Source organism: Zophobas morio, unplaced genomic scaffold (assembly GCF_036711695.1).
Source record: "Zophobas morio isolate AGI-343-1 ecotype UQ-CSIRO unplaced genomic scaffold, CSIRO_AGI_Zmor_V1 ptg000002l, whole genome shotgun sequence".
In the NCBI taxonomy this organism is placed as follows: domain Eukaryota; kingdom Metazoa; phylum Arthropoda; class Insecta; order Coleoptera; family Tenebrionidae; genus Zophobas; species Zophobas morio.
Window position 1 is genome coordinate 16,465,760 of NW_026972107.1, and position 18,996 is coordinate 16,484,755.

General features: G+C 32.1%; 3 protein-coding genes across 3 annotated transcripts; 2 read left to right on the forward strand and 1 right to left on the reverse strand.

Moving 5' to 3' along the window:
* The first annotated feature begins 430 nt into the window (after window positions 1-430).
* On the forward strand, window positions 431-13,919 carry LOC135129045 (ATP-binding cassette sub-family G member 1-like). Its single transcript, XM_064056128.1, has 8 exons — window positions 431-850; window positions 11,563-11,680; window positions 11,735-11,924; window positions 11,971-12,116; window positions 12,356-12,594; window positions 12,657-13,073; window positions 13,126-13,382; window positions 13,438-13,919. Exons 1-8 carry the CDS (start codon window positions 736-738, stop codon window positions 13,846-13,848), a joined length of 1,893 nt encoding a protein of 630 aa, XP_063912198.1. The 5' UTR covers window positions 431-735; the 3' UTR covers window positions 13,849-13,919.
* Window positions 13,920-14,007: 88 nt separating this feature from the next.
* On the reverse strand, window positions 14,008-16,109 carry LOC135129072 (tryptophan 2,3-dioxygenase). The gene is made up of 6 exons (XM_064056158.1): window positions 15,838-16,109; window positions 15,629-15,783; window positions 15,178-15,308; window positions 14,453-15,062; window positions 14,310-14,403; window positions 14,008-14,259 (listed from the first exon to the last, which is right to left on the reverse strand). The coding sequence occupies exons 1-6, from the start codon at window positions 15,858-15,860 to the stop codon at window positions 14,118-14,120; spliced, it is 1,155 nt and encodes a 384-aa protein (XP_063912228.1). The 5' UTR covers window positions 15,861-16,109; the 3' UTR covers window positions 14,008-14,117.
* Window positions 16,110-17,133: 1,024 nt separating this feature from the next.
* LOC135129084 (putative gustatory receptor 28a) lies at window positions 17,134-18,931 on the forward strand. Its single transcript, XM_064056169.1, has 2 exons — window positions 17,134-18,467; window positions 18,518-18,931. The coding sequence occupies exons 1-2, from the start codon at window positions 17,598-17,600 to the stop codon at window positions 18,794-18,796; spliced, it is 1,149 nt and encodes a 382-aa protein (XP_063912239.1). The 5' UTR covers window positions 17,134-17,597; the 3' UTR covers window positions 18,797-18,931.
* The last annotated feature ends 65 nt before the right edge of the window (window positions 18,932-18,996 follow it).

Here is an 18,996-nt window from a genome sequence, read left to right on the forward strand (position 1 = left end):
CATCAAATGTGTAACTAATGTTCCAGCATTTATAACTTACCTACCTTTGTAAGTGCTTGCGTCCAATTACTGTCATCAAAAACTAATCAAGTAGAAACAATATCGCATATTATATCTACACCAACGCAAATCTGATTCCATCTAGCTGATGTTTTTTGATTAAACAATTCGGTCGATAAAACACGCAATTATAATCAAAAAGCCGTTCGCTTTATTGAAAATGTTGGGAAGTGAAAATCAATTGTCGATCATAAACAGTGTCGGCTTTATAATGAACCAGCATTTCTGTTGATAGAGAAACGGCTATTTATACCCAGTGAATCCTTGACCTGCAAATGGCAAAAAAAAATGAGAATAAAATTTTCCAACAACATCCACGTCACGAAGAAATGCATAAATCGTAGATTAAACAGTACTCGATTAGACACGAACGTGTCTGCATATCCAGTATTTGTTAATTCTAAGGTCAAACCGCCCCCAACTCACTGCCGAGTCACTTTAATTCGATGTAAATAAATAAGCATTAGCGCATGTGTTCTAGTAACGTGCTTAAAATGAGTCAGTTTTAATATAACCGCAAAGAGGGGTTACAGTGCTGCACTTCCAGCGAGGTCTATCATTCTCACTCAGTCCATAGTAGAACGAATGTATTCAACTTCGATTATACATACGTAACTTTCGCTGTTTACAAACTGGTTAAAATTAACAAAAGTACATGTGGTGAAAGTTAAAAAAATGGTTGATAATGTGGAAGAAATTCGTAAAAATAATGTTTTGCATTTACCCCAGCGCCCCGCCGTGGATATCGAATTTTTGGATTTAACGTTTACAGTACCCCAAGGGAGAAAAGGTCAGATTTTTTTATAATTTAAATCATATTTTGTGTTATCGGAAGGTGATATTTTTAGTACCGTGATTTGAAGTTCGCTAACTGAACTTTGACCACACTTTTTTGGTTGCATGCCGTAGTGATTTTAATTTTTGTTGATAATTTTTAGACTGCACATTCATAAAATGTTTATAATTAATTTTCAATACAAATAAGCATTGAAGCTGCATTTGTTTTGACAGAAGCTCCTGCGTTAATCTGCTTTAAATACCGTCGTAAGAAGTGTTTATAAACTTTAACTTCTAGCCATGCTTTGACCTTATAATAGATTATAAAATTTGGGTTGCTAAAATTATCCTTGTTTCAGAAGTTCTCCGATCAAATGTGCCACTTAAACACATATACAGTGTGATTAATTAAATTTGTGCTCGTCGCCGGCTAGTACTTTTAATGTCCGCTATTACAGGAAGTCGTACACATTTATACTCGTTTCGTTTAGAATTTACCTCATAAAATTTTATGATAATATTGAACTCCTAACGATGGGGTGGACATGAGGTAAATCCAATTGTTGGTAGATACAGCTACAGGATCAGACTCTTGTAAAGTGGGATATAAACATATATAATTTTATGAGGTGTATCCTAAACGAATAGACTATACTCACTACTTCTTTTGAGTGTGTATAATTTACAAACAACTTCAGAACAGAGCGACTCTAAATAGTATATATTGAGCGATGTACAGTATCATCTACTTTTTGCTTGCTATCAATGTGTGAATATTATATAGCATGATAATTTGGAATATCAAAACAGTAAGTCAGTGTTAACATCAGTTAAAAAAACAGTAATGTGTAAGATAATTTGATCGTCACCGAAAATGAAGAATTATACAACATAATTACGAGAATTATGATGTGATCATATTTATTTAACGATAGTTGATATTAGGTAAATATACAGACGGTCCCCAGTTAAATTAAGAAAAAAGTTATTGTTACTCTTATCCATTATTAATATAACCATTATGAAAGATATTAACGAACTAATAAATGTAAATGCTTTGGAGCACGTGCATTTTTTAGAAGAAGTCTTGAGTAGACCTTGTATCTAATGAAATCAGATTATCGGAATATTTCTATAGGTTTTATCTCGTGTTTAGCGTCGCATAAAAAGGTAAATGAAAACGAAGGTAGTCACAATTTAGTAACGATTGGCTAAAGTTTAACGTTTATTGGAACCAAGTCCCCAAGGTACAGGATGCATGTTCCAATTATTATTACTAATAGAAAGGATTAATTTCGGATATATACTTCAAAAAATCTGCAAAGATGACCCTGAACTATTCTTCTGTCACAGAAAAACATTCGCACATTTGTTTGTCAATATATTAGGAATGAATAAATAAATTAATTATTATTTAATTGAAAATTCTGACACTCCTAAATCCACATTAGCGTCGTACCAAAATTTCTAAGAGATTCGTTTTATATTACATTATATATTATAATGGCTAGGATTTTATTTTTGTTACATGAGTACAACATGCAATGGGACTATAACCAACCGTAGTGTCAGAAATTTTATATAAGTTTTAGCTACACTATATACAGGGTGCCGCATGTAAAATCTCGTCGCCTTATATCTAGAGAACGGATAGAAATATTGAAATTCTGTAAACGCTACTGTTTTTAGCTTGAAGGGTTGACAGCCGAGCAAGCCTGGGAAAGACAATCAGCCGATTTAAACAAATTATCTATGTATTGGAGAAATTTGTGATGCAAAATGTGAAGGGGGAAATGGACAAATAATCACAATTGTTGTCATTTACCTCTCATCGAATAAAAGTGTAAATAAAACCATCGAATTCATTGATGAAAATTTGCTCATTTATACAACAGTAAGGTTTACACTGCTCAATTGCGACTTGCATTAATCAGCGATAATTTTGAGTGGGGATTTTAATATGGATTTTTCAAAAGGCCTTTAATTGATTTTTAAAAACGGCCGAGTTTTTTTTTTTTAGATATTTGGACAGATTTCAAGCAACAGTATTTATCTCCTGTTTTAATAGCCATAATAAGCCTATTGTTTCTTTTTTAGATTTTCATAATGATTATAAAAATAATAAGAAAATAAATAATTTTATTTTATAATTTATGCCTTGTACCTGATTCGTTTAAGTTATATCATCACTTATACACACTCGGTTTTTTAATTTTAAAAAGTAAGTTAGAATATGTATTTAAATGCTTTTGAAACAGATATTACTAGTTGTTTGTAAAACAAAGTGGTAGACCTTTATTTCACTCAACTTTCAATTTTTTTTATAGTTATACATTTGTTATCAATCGAAAATGAAATAAAAACCGAAGTGTTTTATACAGAACAACACGCCGACACTATATATGCGTCACATTTGCGTTCTCAAGATATAAAGCGATGGTGCCTGACCTGGGACACTGTGTATATATTATAGTATGGATGATACGATTTAGAATATAAGAAACACCCTTAATTGTCAACTATTTTTATTTTCATCTTTTTGTAAGATACACAACTAAAATATCACACAAATGTTCCAATCAGTAACAAACAAGATGATATTGTATTGCCTTGTATCTTATACAATATCAAATGACCTAGCCTAGAGCACTAAAACTAGCAAATTTACGCGTGCAAGGTACGCATCTAGTAGAAACCCGGGAGCTATGGTTCAAGAACTGTTAACGACAAGGATCATTTTGCAAGGGTAAAATTGTTTACATCAAAATCTTAAACTTTAACGTGGGTTAAAACATGGCTAGTCAAAGGTTACGTAGGAGTATTTCAAAAAACATCTAATCTTGTAGAATTAAGGCATTAATTTCAATTAAATTAATAAGAAATTGCGTCTACGTCAACGGTAAAACACAGTTGTGTAAAATTGTGACGTTTTATCATCTACAAAACGCATTTAGTTAGTGGAATGATTACAACATCTGAAAATTTAAATTTAAAGTGCAATAGTCTTTGCAAAAATAGTTATTCGTTTACTTGCAACTTACCGATCTTGTGGATGGTGCATAATAATAAGTAGTTTGTCAACTAAAAAATAATAATGTTACGAGTGCAGATGTGAAAAAATTACATAACCGCTGGTATAAGCAGAACCCACCAGCGTATATCAAGTTCATTATCAAAAGCACTATTAAAATTTAAATTAACTTTTTTTAGGATATGAAGTGTTACAAAATATTGCCATGAGCTAGTCCAACGAAATGTTTTCACTGAGTGTTTTGCACTGTTGTCTATTTCTCCATAACATTCCTCTAGATCACCGTGCAATTGAAACAAGTTTCCCCACTGTTGTTGCAACTGCAGCTTTTGTGTTAACGAAATACTTCTATTACTCGTAATGACTGAACTGTGATGCGTAACGTATCGAAAGGCATTTCAATAGCGTTTGATTTCACCATAAATCGCAAGTGTTTACTTAAAACGAGTTGTTTTAATTTGGCATAAGCGGCATATTAAAAAAAAGTTGCAGCGTGGTGTCGGGTTGTTTACCAATTTAAATATATTGAAACGATTGATTATAAAAAAAGTTTTAAAAATTTCCACATCGTCCAGTAGGAACACAAAAAACTACAAAATAATTTTACATTTACATGAGAATAAATAACATCGGTCAAAAATATTTCATGACAATACGTCCTCGAACATCGCTTCTCGAGGAGAATGATACATCCACACTTTATGAAATATTATTCATTAAGTATTAGCAATTTCAAAATGCGGTCATTGATAAGGATTGTGGTATTTTCAAGGAATTAAATAAATGTTGCCTTGGAGGTCAAGTTTAATTTGCATGTTTGCATTAATTGAATAGAAGCAAGATTTACGCAAATTTTGAACAAAATAGACGCACACATTTGTTGTTATAATTTCAACTTTGTGCATGACCGTTTAGTTTATATGCATTTATAAGGATTTACAAATTATCTAAATATTAACCTTGTTATCTCCTATTTACTAATGTTACTAAAACTTAAATTTGGCGACAGATTTGTAACATACAATATTTCTGTGGAAGTCATAAAACAGTGTTGTCCGTAATTGCAACGTTTATACGGTCACTGAACTCAGGTAACTCGCGAGGTGTAAAACGTTTTCGAATAGTCGCCGGTAACAATACGACGTAAAAAGTTTATGGGATAAGAAAATATGTTTCTGTTGTAGCTATCTTTAGAAAACGTTAATTTTTTTCTCTATCAAATACGTCAATGAGGCACATTATCTTTCGTCGAGTAATTTCCATTAAAGGAATAAATTATTGGTGATTTGAAAACAGAATGAGCGAAGACAAAAATTAAAATAACGTGTTTGTGCAATTAACAATATACATATATGTAGTTTTCATTCTGTAAACGAAAAAAAAATGATTGCTTTAAAAAATTGTTATGATGCAAGTAATAAAATGTTAGTATTACATGTAACGGGAATTATGCTCCAAACAACCCATCTGCATGACGTATAAAAACTGGTTGGTTCTCAATGAGATGTGGGGCAAACAATTTGGCATCTTAAATGTAGGACACTGTTTTGATAGTTCTGTGGTTGCTTATTGAACATATTTATTTGATATAATTACAAACAATCGGTTAAAAATCAGATGAATTTTTATTTTCTCTTAACTATAAGAGGTCATATTATGAACTCAACATCGTTAAAAGTTTGCACACACAAAATGTGTGCCAAAATAACTGTATAATCTGTATGGTGGTATCTAGTTTACAACCACTAAGTACATAGTTACAAAGTTTCCGAAATGGTTCCATCTCGTATTAGATTTACCCAGCCCCCTGTTATCTATGTCATGTCTCTGGTGTGTTGTATTTGAATTCGTCTATGTGCCTTGTACCACTGTTCCATTCGCCATTTGTTTTCAGTGTTCACAAATTCGAATTCCCTCTCGATTTCATAAGACTAGTTGTGGACGATTTTGGAAAGTGGTTTAAGATTTTCCAAAAATGTGACTACCGTAGGATTCTTATTTTTCCCACAAACTTAATAACACGTTTTCCGTTATAAAAAAAGTGCAGCTGATGGACTAATAACTATATAATTTCTGCAGAATCTCAGATATTCTCCACAGACAAGGAATCTCCGTCGTAGTCTATTTTTCGCTGTAGTAATTTTTAGGGTCAGTGACATTCCAGAATTTTCTAGACAATCTAGAGTCATCTAATTTGCTTCATACGCTGCTCCTGTTGTTTCAAATATTATAATATTAAGCAAATTTATGAAACTTATCTTTATGGTTGGTAGTAAGTAATAATGTTCGTCAGAAAGCAATCTAATAAAAATTGTGATTGCTTTTCGAAATTTCCTTCAAAGATAAAATTAATTCCAAGCATGTTATTTGAAACTATCTGAATCGTTCGTGTACCTCTAACCACACGTTTGAAGGCTTCGTTTGCTGCAGCAGTTACAAAAAATTATCCAATGACACTGCTGCTGAAAGTAACTGGACTTGTTGTAGCTTTTTTGCATTTAGCTCTCACCAGTTTCAAAGTAGTTTTATTTACTGCATCCTGCATCGAAGAGTTCCGGTGGTATTTAACAAAAGCCGAAATCACAGTCTATTTACTCCGGATGTTACGTTTTAGAATGGAGCGAAGGTTTAAGCTTTAGCGAAGAATAGAGTGGTAGATTTGATCAATTTAGAAAATTATCTGCCACCCTAGTACAAACTAATTGTTGTAGTGTGAATTCGCTTCGAATAATTCAGCTAAACTCTAAACAATGAATTCACTGCAACTGCGTACATGACATTTCGCGTAAGAGACTGGGAAATAAGTCAAAGACCTCAGTCGGTTTAAACTACTTTGCTGAGAAGTTAAAGAAATGGAATCTTCAAACTTGTAAAAGCATGTAGAGTTTGATGAGTTTGCTGATAAAGATTTTAGTAATTCATGTAATGTAATGTTTACGAAGTGCCGTGAACAAATTTAGATTGCCTGGAGCTTTCATTGATGTATCAATTTAGTAATCATTCGTGATTTTAAGTATCCTAATTTTGTCGTATTTGTGGTCAACCAATTATTGTAAATTTAAGTGACTGGTTTGAGGATAATTACTTTTCAAATAAGATATAGCGGAACACTATCCATAGGAGTGATGATAAAGGCTCATCAGATCAAATTATTTAGTGATGTAATGGAAAATTTTATCAATTTTTGTGGCTTTCCGTAATTGGTTTTAAAATTTTCCGTAAATATAGAACTATGAGAAGAGGTTGAAATGTAGGGTTCTTAGTTCTCAGAATTGTTGACCGAAGAACAATTTATTGGTTTTATTTCCCGCAGTGATTCTACGTGAAATGGGTGTGACGTGAATGCAGAATTGATAAATTAATTTATTTATAGGAACTTTATATAAGTTGGAAGGTGACTAAATTAACAGCATTAATGTATTCGAAGATGTTTTATCTCAAACCATTTCCCGACTTTGTTCTCATTGTTGTGGTGAGGATCTCAAGAATCGGCTACTTTAATTATTCATTGTGAGGTAGTATCTGATTAAAAATGGTCTCTACAGAATTAAGATTAATTCTTTCATTTTGATTTAACTAGAATTATTGAGGAAAATTTTGAGATGACCCCGTCAAATTTTTGATTTCACGCTAATTAATTTAGTAGTTTCTGCCATTATTTGTCAAACCGAGGAACGATCGACGGAAATAGGAAACTTTCATTCTCATATTGTCATATAAGCTGTGAAATGTCTAGAAAAATTAAATTGAACGTCCCTCAAAATTACCCTATTATAACACTTTCTTAACTTACACTGGAGCAATAAAATGTGTTAAAATACCAGTAACAAGTCCCTGTTAATTATTCTCACAACTTAGTTTAATGATGCTTCCTATATGTAAGTCACGCAATGCAATTAATACTCACTTCGCCTCATGCCATACTATATGTAAATCATACCATATAAAAAACATTAGTGTCTTTATAGACAATTTTTAAAAGATGACGCACTAGCATTATTAAAGGCCACGAAATAAGCACAGGAAACATAATTTAAAAAATCCTTGAGAGATAGAGACCTTTGTAGATTTAATTAACAAGAACAGGATGAAGTGAGTGTAAAATGTTTTACATGAAAGCTTACATTAAAATCCTGCTGTAAAGTTGCAAGTCAGCTTTCAAGCGGAAACTTGACCAAATATAATTAAACAATTATTCCTGGTTTAAACAATTAGTTCTGGTTGCAACGAATTTCCAAAAGTTTAAATCTTGATACTTTCCAAAATAACTCTTCGGTAGCATTTAAAATTACTATTAATATTTGTTCATATCGTGTGGTAAATCCGATGTAATGCAATTTATTTGTGACCTTTCAACTCAGTGCAATAACTCGATAGTTCACTGTGTTTAATACCTTTGATTTGAAGTTATCATCTTTAACTGTAGACATTTGACACAATTGATAACACAACGTCCGGTTTAAAATTTTCCCTAGAAACTAAAACAGAAAAGCAGATGACGATTATTGTTATTGTAGTAGTTGCAATCTTTACGAAGCGATTCGTGGAAGGTATGATAATGCGATGATAATGTTATCTACCATTTCAATTATTTTTAACTAGCTCGTGGAATGTTTCGCCGTTTAGACCTTGAATGAACAATATTGGCACCAACACTTATACACTACGTTTTAGTGTCAATTGTTTAATATAATATAAACTTTGACATTTTTCCTTGTTGATACCAATTCCAGGTTTTGTGTTGTATGGTATGATTAACAATCAAAAGAGCGTGACCTTATTTCCTAAAATCAGTTCTTATGATTAAAAGGGGACAGAATGTTGAATAGTTGATTTCTGTATCAGTTTCAGCGTTATTTCATAATGGCGCTATCACAAACAAATTGCTGATACTCCATGTTATCTTCTGAACAGATATCTATGATGAACATGTATAATTATTATAATTCCAGACAATTTAGTCTAAATTGTTGGATAATTATAGTGAACTAAATATGTTTCGTGTTTTATGTTTGATTTTTTTTGTAGAAAATTTGCAATTATTTGTTCGATATCATCACATGATACTCATAAATTGCTGAATAGTAGTCAGGGTCGTTATTAGCTTTTTCGCACTTTTATCTATGCTGACCCCGACCTAGAGCATTTTTAGACTGTTTTTGCACGCATGCCTTCACTTTAATGAGCTGTTAGACGTCAAAGATAGTCTTCTAAGACGGAAATTGTATAAAGACCTTGCGTAAAGATGAAATTATTTATTTTTTATAATGTATACATAAATTGCCAAACACAACAACAAGAAAATTGGCACATTAAAAATAAGCATTTGGGTACCCCGAATGAAATTGTTTTTAAGGAGACGTTAGACGAGTCAAAAATCTTCTAGAGGGCTAACACCTCCGAAATATAGTTGCCTTGTAATAATTAAATAATTGGAACTTGTTTGTTTTGATTTGACGTTACTTTTTGGAACATGAATTAATAGTGTTTTTTTTTTAATAATGCGGTCTTAACAACTTGCTTCATTTTGCATTTTTTGACTTAAAACATAAGACGTAAAAGACGTTAGTGAAGTAATTACTGTAAAAACAAGTTCTAAACCGGGTCATGGGTAAATTAAAACGACGGGGCATCATTTAAAAAATTATGCCGACATTTATACAAAAAAAGTTAAGCATAACAACAGTAATTATTATTTGAATTTCTCATTGTTATTATTATTAAACAAATCTCGGAGTGATTTAATGGGTTCCCTTTTGATATTAATGAAATTATCTCCATCTTTATTAAAAAATAAATAAAAACAGATTTGAAAAAGCTCAGTCTTAACTTTGGATTTACTCTAATGATTTAGTTGGTATAGTGTTGCGAAGTAGGGTTGTGTTAGCTTTTGACAGTATAATACTCGTATATTTCATAGACGCATTCGAAACCCTTTTAAACAAAACTCGTGTTTTATTGCTTTAATCTGAAGTTACGTACACATATCAGAATCAAGAAAAAGGATTTGCATAAATAATCGCTGCACCACAGGTTATATGACAGTACTTCTGGACTTTTTGAAAAAAAAAAGTGATGCTTGGTTTGTACAAAGCCTCTATTTGTTCCTACTTCTGTGGGAATAGCTTTATCTAATTTTGCATTCTTTATTATGTGTACATTAAATTTTCTTGAATGCATAATGATGTTGGTAGTATTTTAAATTGTTAATTACGTAACGTGTTTATAAAGCATTACAGATTTAAATATTACATATCTACATACTTTGGACAACAACGACTTGTAATCTTTTATAAAATTTGACACTGCAGAGGTACCAATACCTACATTCAAGTATCTTATCATAGCCTGACCTCTCGATAGCTTCGTAGTGTATTGCCATCGATATATCTTGTTTCTTTTGGTAGGGTTTCACTTACTGATACGACAACAGACCTATTTAAAACTGTATTAAAATTCTAGCTGTAAGTAAGCGATAAAAATAATAATTTATAACAGAAAAGGAGAAGTTGCTTCAATTAGTTAATAAAAACGGAAGCATTACTATTAACAGTTAGATGGAACTGCGATGTGTTCTTAATTACTTGATTTCTAAAAAATGCGTAATTATAAGTAACTGGAGGTTGATTACTAGGATGTAATTACATACAACATTGAATTTACCGTGTTTTTCCTCATATATATCTAGAACATAAAAGCTGAATGATTATTTTGTGATCACTTATATTAAAACAAAAGAAGGTTGAATGCTAATGCACGTCACGTCCATGTATAATTACGTGTTGTTCTAACGTAAAGGGAGGTAACAAACATGAACTATTCAAGAGCAAAGTACAAATAAAACGAGACCGTAGATACTTAGTTATGCATCGAGTACTAAAAAAAAGTGGAAATTTAGAAGGCTGCAAGGAGACGTCGAGTCAACAGGAAATCAAAAATTGACAACAACCCAAATAAAAAGCAGAGAAAATATTCGACGAAGAGATAATTCATCAATAAATACTTTATAATACTTTTCATTTCTGAAAATAAGTCATCTTTTACTAAATCAGTAAAATATAGATCAAAATTATTTTTAAGCATCACCTAATAAATGACCTACACAAATCTAGTTTGCTTAGTGCGTCCAACATGATTAGGCTGTTCGAGAAACATAACTTAACAAAAATTGAATTTCAATGACGAGAGAAGTTGTGACCGACATGAAACGAATTTTTTTCTGAGATGTGTTGGTTTGTATCTTTTCAGTCTTTCATCGTATAAGTTGAGATGCCTGTTGTATACGCTGTAAATTTTAGTCCAGTAATAATGATTTTTGAATAGTACCGATTGCATACACGCGTGATATGTTGTCTAGTCGTCCTTGTACCTACCATTAATTTTATAGTTTAATATTGTTACCTGATGTTATTATGATTTTTTATTTTTTCAATTTAATTAAAAAATTATATGATATTATACTAGTCATAAAAGTAAACGTTGCATATTGAAATGTAAACACTTCGTACTTCTCAGGTTAGAAATTCAGTTTTTTTCATATGATAAAAAAAATCGATTCACATACCGTACACTTGGGTTCAACACTCGTAAAGATCACCTAATCAATTATTCATTTATCTTTAAACACCTTCTTATAATAATGTAAAGACAAAGTCATCTATTAAATAATAATGAGTAATGACTTTACATTTCAGGTTCGAAACTCATCCTACGTAGCATTAGTGGCAAATTTCGTTCCGGTCAGTTGACCGCAATATTGGGACCTTCCGGATCGGGTAAAAGCACTCTTCTCAACATTCTAGCCGGTTATAAGTATGCACGTCAAGTTTATTTTTCTTATTGTTTGTTGCACTTTTCTAATTTTAGGAGTACAGAAGCCACAGGCACAATTCTAATAAATGGAGAGCACAGAAACCTCAAAGAATTTAGGAATATATCCCGATATATTATGCAGGAGGATGTTATCCAACCGTTATTAAGTATCGACGAAGCTATGATGATTGCTGCAAATTTAAAATTAGGAAAAAATGTGACAGTTTGTGATAAATTAGAGATAGTAAGCACTCTAAATCTGTAAACAGCTTTGTAATTGTGATATGAAGATTTCAGATACATTAGATTTGTTAAGGTTAACCCCAGCGAGGAATACTTTAACGAATAAATTATCGGGTGGCGAGAAAAAACGTCTTTCAATAGCGTTGGAGTTGTTGAATAATCCACCGGTAATATTCCTAGATGAACCAACAACGTAAGTACCAAACGCGTTGTACCGTTAAAAAGGAGTTCTAAAGTTCGATCGTTCGTAATATATCAGAACAACCAATCATTATTTCACCATACATTGTATTTATGCAATTCCACTTTATATCTGATCAGATCATTCGATTAGACGTTGGTACTCCCCAATGACAAAGCATTTATAATTCTTGCATTAAGGCAACCTATTTACATGTTAACGGATTAAACTTCTCACTTCTAAACTTTCAGGGGGCTGGACGACCTTTCTTGTTCACAATGCGTTTCTTTGTTGAAACAATTGGCTAAAGGGGGCAGAACTGTGATATGTTCAGTACATACACCTAGTGCCAAATTATTTTCTCTATTTGATGCTGTTTATGTGATTTCGTCTGGACAGTGCACGTACCAGGGTTATGGTCCGGATATAGTACCTTACTTGTCCAACATGGATATTACGTGTCCGACCCATTATAATCCAGCAGATTTCGGTAAGCTAATCGCACATCTGTATTGTCATCACACTCTAATAGTTCGAATCTAATTTCCGTAGTCATGGAAGTATGTGCCGGAGAGTATGGAGACTGTCAGGACAAAATGGTTTCGGCTATAGATAATGGCAGAAATATATACCGCAATAACCAGTTAACTTCGCTCTTTGAAAGTAACTCGCCTACAGGAAATGACCAAAATGTTATACACGTGATGGAATGCATATCTAACAAAGAACACAAAAATACTAGTTGGGATCAATTTAAAATATTGTTAATAAGGATGTGGGTCCAGATGTGGAGAAACAAAAGTTACCTTCTCTTGAAAGTAGTCTTACATATTGCTTTAGGGTTGTTGATAGGCAATATGTATATTGGAATAGGAGAAGACGGATCCAAAACCATTTTCAATTTTGGATTCTACTTCAATTGTATTATTTACTTCATGTACATACCAATGATGCCTGTGTTATTATCATGTAAGAATGACAATTGTAGATAAATCAATAGAAACTCATTGTCAAATTGCAGTTCCTTTGGAGATACAATATTTAAAACGGGAACACTTCAACAAATGGTACAATTTAAATTCTTATTTTTGTGCATTAACTGTTTCTACCCTACCAGTACAAATCGTTTTGGGTAGTTTATATATTACTATGGTATACATATTTTCGTATCAACCTTTGGAGTTTGGTAGGATTGCAGCATTTTTTGGAATTTGCATTTTGACGAGTATAATTTCGGAAAGTTTCGGGTTACTAATTTCTTCAACACTTAATTTAATTGTAAGTTGTAAATTTATTTCAATTACGTACAATTATTAAAACTTTGTTTTTTCAGAATGGAATGTTCGTTGGTCCTGTGATGATGGTACCATTTATAATATTCTGTGCCTATGGATTTGGTGAAGGTTATGCTAGTATACCAATTCTCATCAAAATTTTGATGCGCTGTAGCTACCTGCGGTATTCTTTCGAAGCTTTAGTATTAGTTATGTTGAGAGGACGTAAACTCGAGTGTCCAGAAACGGAAGAATTTTGTATGTTCACCAATCTAGATGAGTTTATTGAAATAATGGCAATGAATAATGGCATTCTGTGGGTAGATATTGTGGCCTTGGTATTGTTTTTGATAGTTGTAAGGAGTGCTAGCTATTATCTTTTACGACAAAGGCTTATGCCTAATAAGACTTTTATGGCTTTACAGTATATTGGTAGATTTATCAAAACACAAATGAGTGAGGGTCGATAACGACAGTGATAATAGACTATTTTTTTACAATGTTGAAACAATATTGAAAATAAATTTAAATTTATAAGTAAGTGTGTTTTTTTTTGTGCACATATAGGCATATGAAAAATCGTGAGAACAATAAATGACTGACAAAAATGAGAAGACATATCTAAACCCTTTCTTTATTTTAATAATTCACAAAATTATTTGTGGAAAAAAAAATTATAAATTATAACGCATACACATCGACATGAAATTCAACATCAGAGTGATTGCGCTGGAATCCCTTACTTGCCATTCGTTAAGTGATTCACAGTGCCCCAGTTATACAAGTGACTCTTCATGGAAGCACTTAGGGGAGGAATGTAAGACCGTGGAATTAAAAACGTAGATAGATTAAATAAGTCGACAAAAACTTTGTACCGATCACTGAAATGAACAGAAATTTAGAACCAGAACTACAAACATTAAAGTGGTACCTTAAGGTTGACCTCAAGTAGTGATAACCTGAAGAACCGCCTGTTCCCAACTGAGAAGATCCAATCATTCGTTGCACCATCAGAACATGGTTATCTAAAATAATAATACTATACGCTTATCAGTTTCAGACACCTGCACTTACATCTCCACTTGGTGATTAGTGAATCAATGTCCATCAAAAGAGTTAGAATTTGATGAGGTTGACTAAATCTCGGTTCATCTCTATAAAACGTGATCATGATTGCTCCTTGTAACGCTTTATGCGAAAATCTTCTCTCCCCTCTGGTTACCAAAGCTTGATGAACATCAGGTTTAAAAATAGATTCGTATACTTCCTTCCGCTTTTCCAAATCGTTCAATTTATAGCGTTTCAAATCCTCGGAAGTTTCAACTTCTGCTAATTTTCTCTGTTCGTCCAAAAGCTTTTCTACTGCGTCCTGATATTTGCCCCAAAAATTGAAACCTTCGAGTTCTAAACCGGGAGTTCGCTCGAGCCATCGCTCCACCAGATCAATCAATGACGGATCTTTTTCCGATTTTTCTATCTCCCCAATGGCTATCGAATCGTTACCAAAAACTTTTGAGTAATTTTGATTATATTTGACTCGATTCTCTTGTTTGACACCTAGTTTGTTTTCAAGAAGGCGGAATTGAAGACTTTGAAAACCGGAGGCTGGGCGAAGATAACATCGGAAGTCCATGAAATCTAGAGGTGTCATGGTTTCTAGAATCATGACCTGATCCACGAGAACCTATGATAAATGTACAAAGATTTTGTTTATCGTGCAAAACAAGTGTTGCAATTATTTATATGGTTATCAGCTCTACATGTGATGACTCAAAATTTATCAATTTCATGGTTAATACCTTTAGAATTAACACGACTCGGTTGAGGCGTTTCAGGATTTCAAGAGTTTGGGATTCTTCGAGGACATCGCTGAATATATTCCTGATGGAATCCAATTCATAAATAATTTGCTTGAACCAAAGTTCGTAGGCTGTAATGTAACATTGAATAATAAATATGGAATTAATTATAAATCAATTGAAGATATCATTATCAACAGTAACACAATAAGTAGCGATGACATTGACCATTATTTCTCAATATCAACTTGATCCGCAGTGTATTTTTAGGTTGAACAACAACGAGCGGAAATGGAAAGGGATATTTGGACAAATATTTTGAGCAAGGGTGGTGGATAGAATTTTCTGACAAGCTTTGTTATGAAATTAATAGTTTAAAAGTAACGTTAGACTTTTTGATCGATAAGTAGAACTCCCAGACAGTAAATGGTAGTAATCTTATTACACTTACCTTGATGGGTTACAATAAATAAATGTTCATCATGAACACGTTCATTATTTTGTTCACTAAGTAGCCTCTGTGCTCCTAGAATTTTATCCAGCATTAAGTATTCTCCATACAGCATTCCATCTTCGTCACCAAGTTGTTCAAGGTTTTGTCTTTCGCTTTACAATATACATAGTAAATTTTTTAATTAAAAAAATAACAGTGTTACTTACGGTTGTCTAACTGGGCAGCTCATGACGATGTGTCTTATTTTGCTTTAAATTTACAACTAAATCCGATATTGGTATTGGAACGGATCGTTGACTTAACCAAGCTGACGTAATTTGCTTAGGAATAATAGCCCCTGTTACAGTCCACTATCAAATAACTCTTATCGATTTTTTTGATATGCTGATGCAATTAACATACGTAAGGAAATTGGATCAACAGTTCATGCAATCTTTGTTTAAATTTCAAAAAATTATTAAGAATTGTTCAACGCGTAATTTATTCATGATAAGTGAAATAATTTATGATGTACAGAAGCATTGTGTTTTGTAAATCCTCTACATTGTTTCATATAATTGCACTAAAGATATTAAAGATGAAACAAGTAAAATAAACATCCACCAAGTTGCATTTATATAAAAACTAACATTGGTGGTTGTCAATTTAAAAAAAAGTTAACGATTTTTTATATTTTAATTCATTGTGGTTATATATTTTGTGGAGGCGTATTTCGAATTTAAAATTTTGATACTTTTGAATATACTTTTTCTCTTACATTTACACAGGTTTAATATTTTTTTAATTTGGCATCAAGTTCATTTATTAATTGCACCTTTGAAAATGACTTGACGCTGACAAGGTGAGTGTAACTAATGCTTTGAACCATATTTTTCTGTTTTTGTGTAAATTAGGGTAATTTCTTGATAATTTTTGATGATTTCATGAGTAATAAGTGAGTCGAATACAGTAGTCCAGACTCTACTTTAAATTATTCATAATTAGTTTACAAGATACTTTCGACAACTCTTAAAATTACCTATTGATTTATTTGTCAACAAAACTTGGTCACTCTAATAATCCTACTAATTAATCAGGTTTTCCAGCTGAAATCGATACTGTTTGTATTCTTTTCATTTTAATATACTGTTACCAGTCAGTCCTTAAGTATATCTGGAGCCTAACTAATTCTTTCCAGTCAATAATTAACACGAGAATGAAATATTCGTACACCTAGAAGAATACCATGTACTGAGAGCATAGTTTGCGAAAGAACATATACCTACATTTTTCAAATTATTCTGGTAATACTACATGAATTAACGAATTAATTAACAGATAAGTGAGGATTTTAAAATGCACATATATTTTACGCAAATGAAAATGATCTTTTGATACACTGGAAAAATTGTATTGCCTTTACGATTATTATTATAATGAAACCGTTAACTAAGGAATTATCTTTTGCATGCGACTAAATCTTTTAATATGGAGCATTACTATTTCTATTGTGGTGTCCCACTTTGAATTAAAGTATAGCATAGAAATACGGAGTTGTGTTATACCTGCCTATACTGGATGTGTATTTGCATCCAGTTACTTTAACTCAGTTTTATCTTTTTCTAAGTGTTTTTTAAAATTGTGATATTCAAATATTTGCATTGATTTGGAGCATTTGAATTTTTAAAAAATTTTGTTCACATGTCAAATTTTGGCAGAATATTGGGAGTTATCACACTATATACGTTTATAATTATAATGGAGTGTAACTAGTGTTAGAAATAAGACAAATAAATACCTCGGTAATTTTAATACGTTTAAGTGTGTATCCATTATTAGGATAACGCTACGTGTTCTTAACTTCCACTTAGGTGCACGAATCAACTCCCTGCAGATCATTTCGTAATACGTTAATGTATTTTTGTTTATTAAAGAGTTACGTGTAGATAAATTATTGTATCGAAAGTTTTCCATTTTCGTTGTTAAAATGTCGTACAACCTTTCGAGATACGATATAAGATTTTTGGACTATATGTACAAAATCGGAAATGTACTATCAATTGTACCTGCTTATAGTTTCGACAAATGCGTTTTGATTGCACCACATTTAACAAAACTATATGCATATATTTTCCTCATATTGGAAATTCTGGGTACAACGTGGATTATCTACATACGACGTTTTAGTTCCGACATAAGTTTCTTCACTATAACATTTAGGCTTCTCGGAACATGTGACAATTTAATCTTGACAGTGTTTAAAATTTCACTTATTCTTGGTATCTGTTGCTTTAAACAACAATCGTGGTTGAAACTTAACAACAAATTTCAGTTTATTGATAAAGAACTACATAACCGAGGCAGAAAAGAATCGCGTCTGCTACAAAATGTTTACATACAATTTTTTCTTTGTAATTTGATTTTCTTTTCGAGTGTTGTATTTACAATTGTTGTACGTATACTTGAAAAGGGGTTTTCAACTTTAAAAATGTTCGTAATACATGAAGTTAGTGGCTACTACAATTTTTACGTTCATGTTCTAATTTGGAACATAGCTCTCGCATTTCGGGCGAGATACAAATGCGTAAATGAACAAATTGACAAGATCCTTTGTACTGCAAGAAAAGAGTATCCAGTTCAGTTGTTGAAAGAAATTGAAAAAATGTCAACACTTCTAGGAGAAATGGTTGCTTTGTTCAATGATATTTTCGGGTTACCAATGGTTTTTATGACAGGAAGATGCGTTATAAAGACGCTTGTAGCTCTTAATTTTTTCACGAGTACGTTACACATAGATAATCCAACATTGAGGAATCGTTTAACAATTTCTAGTATTGGTCAGTCTGTAGTGCCATTGGTATAGTTCTTAGCTTTATATGAGTGATTTTTTTAATTCGTTTATTTTAGGTTTTAATTGGAATTTTAATACTTTGTTGTGACTCCGCAAAATCTGAAAGTCAGAAAACTGTACTTTTGTGCTATAAGTTAAGACAAAAATATTCTGACCAACCCGAAATACAAAAAGAAGTGCTAGAACTTGCGCATGTCATCGATAAACATCGAGCGATCTTTACGGCTGGTGGTTTCTTTGAAGTAAACAGGTCTGCCCTGTTTGGGATTTTGGGAACCACTACGACTTACCTGATTGTTACGATTCAGTTTAACCAAAGTTTAAAATATGTGTAAAATTGTTATGTTATGTAATGTAGTGCATGGTGGCTTGTTAGCACTTTTTTAACTGCATGTGACGCTCTCTCGAGGTAGTGATAATTATCCAAATGTTATTTTGTTCTAATAATATTTTTTTGTCTGTAGCTGTTGCTCCTGTAAAACTATATGCAAATAAAAAAAACTACTTCTGTGTCATTTATTTTTAACTGATGTCA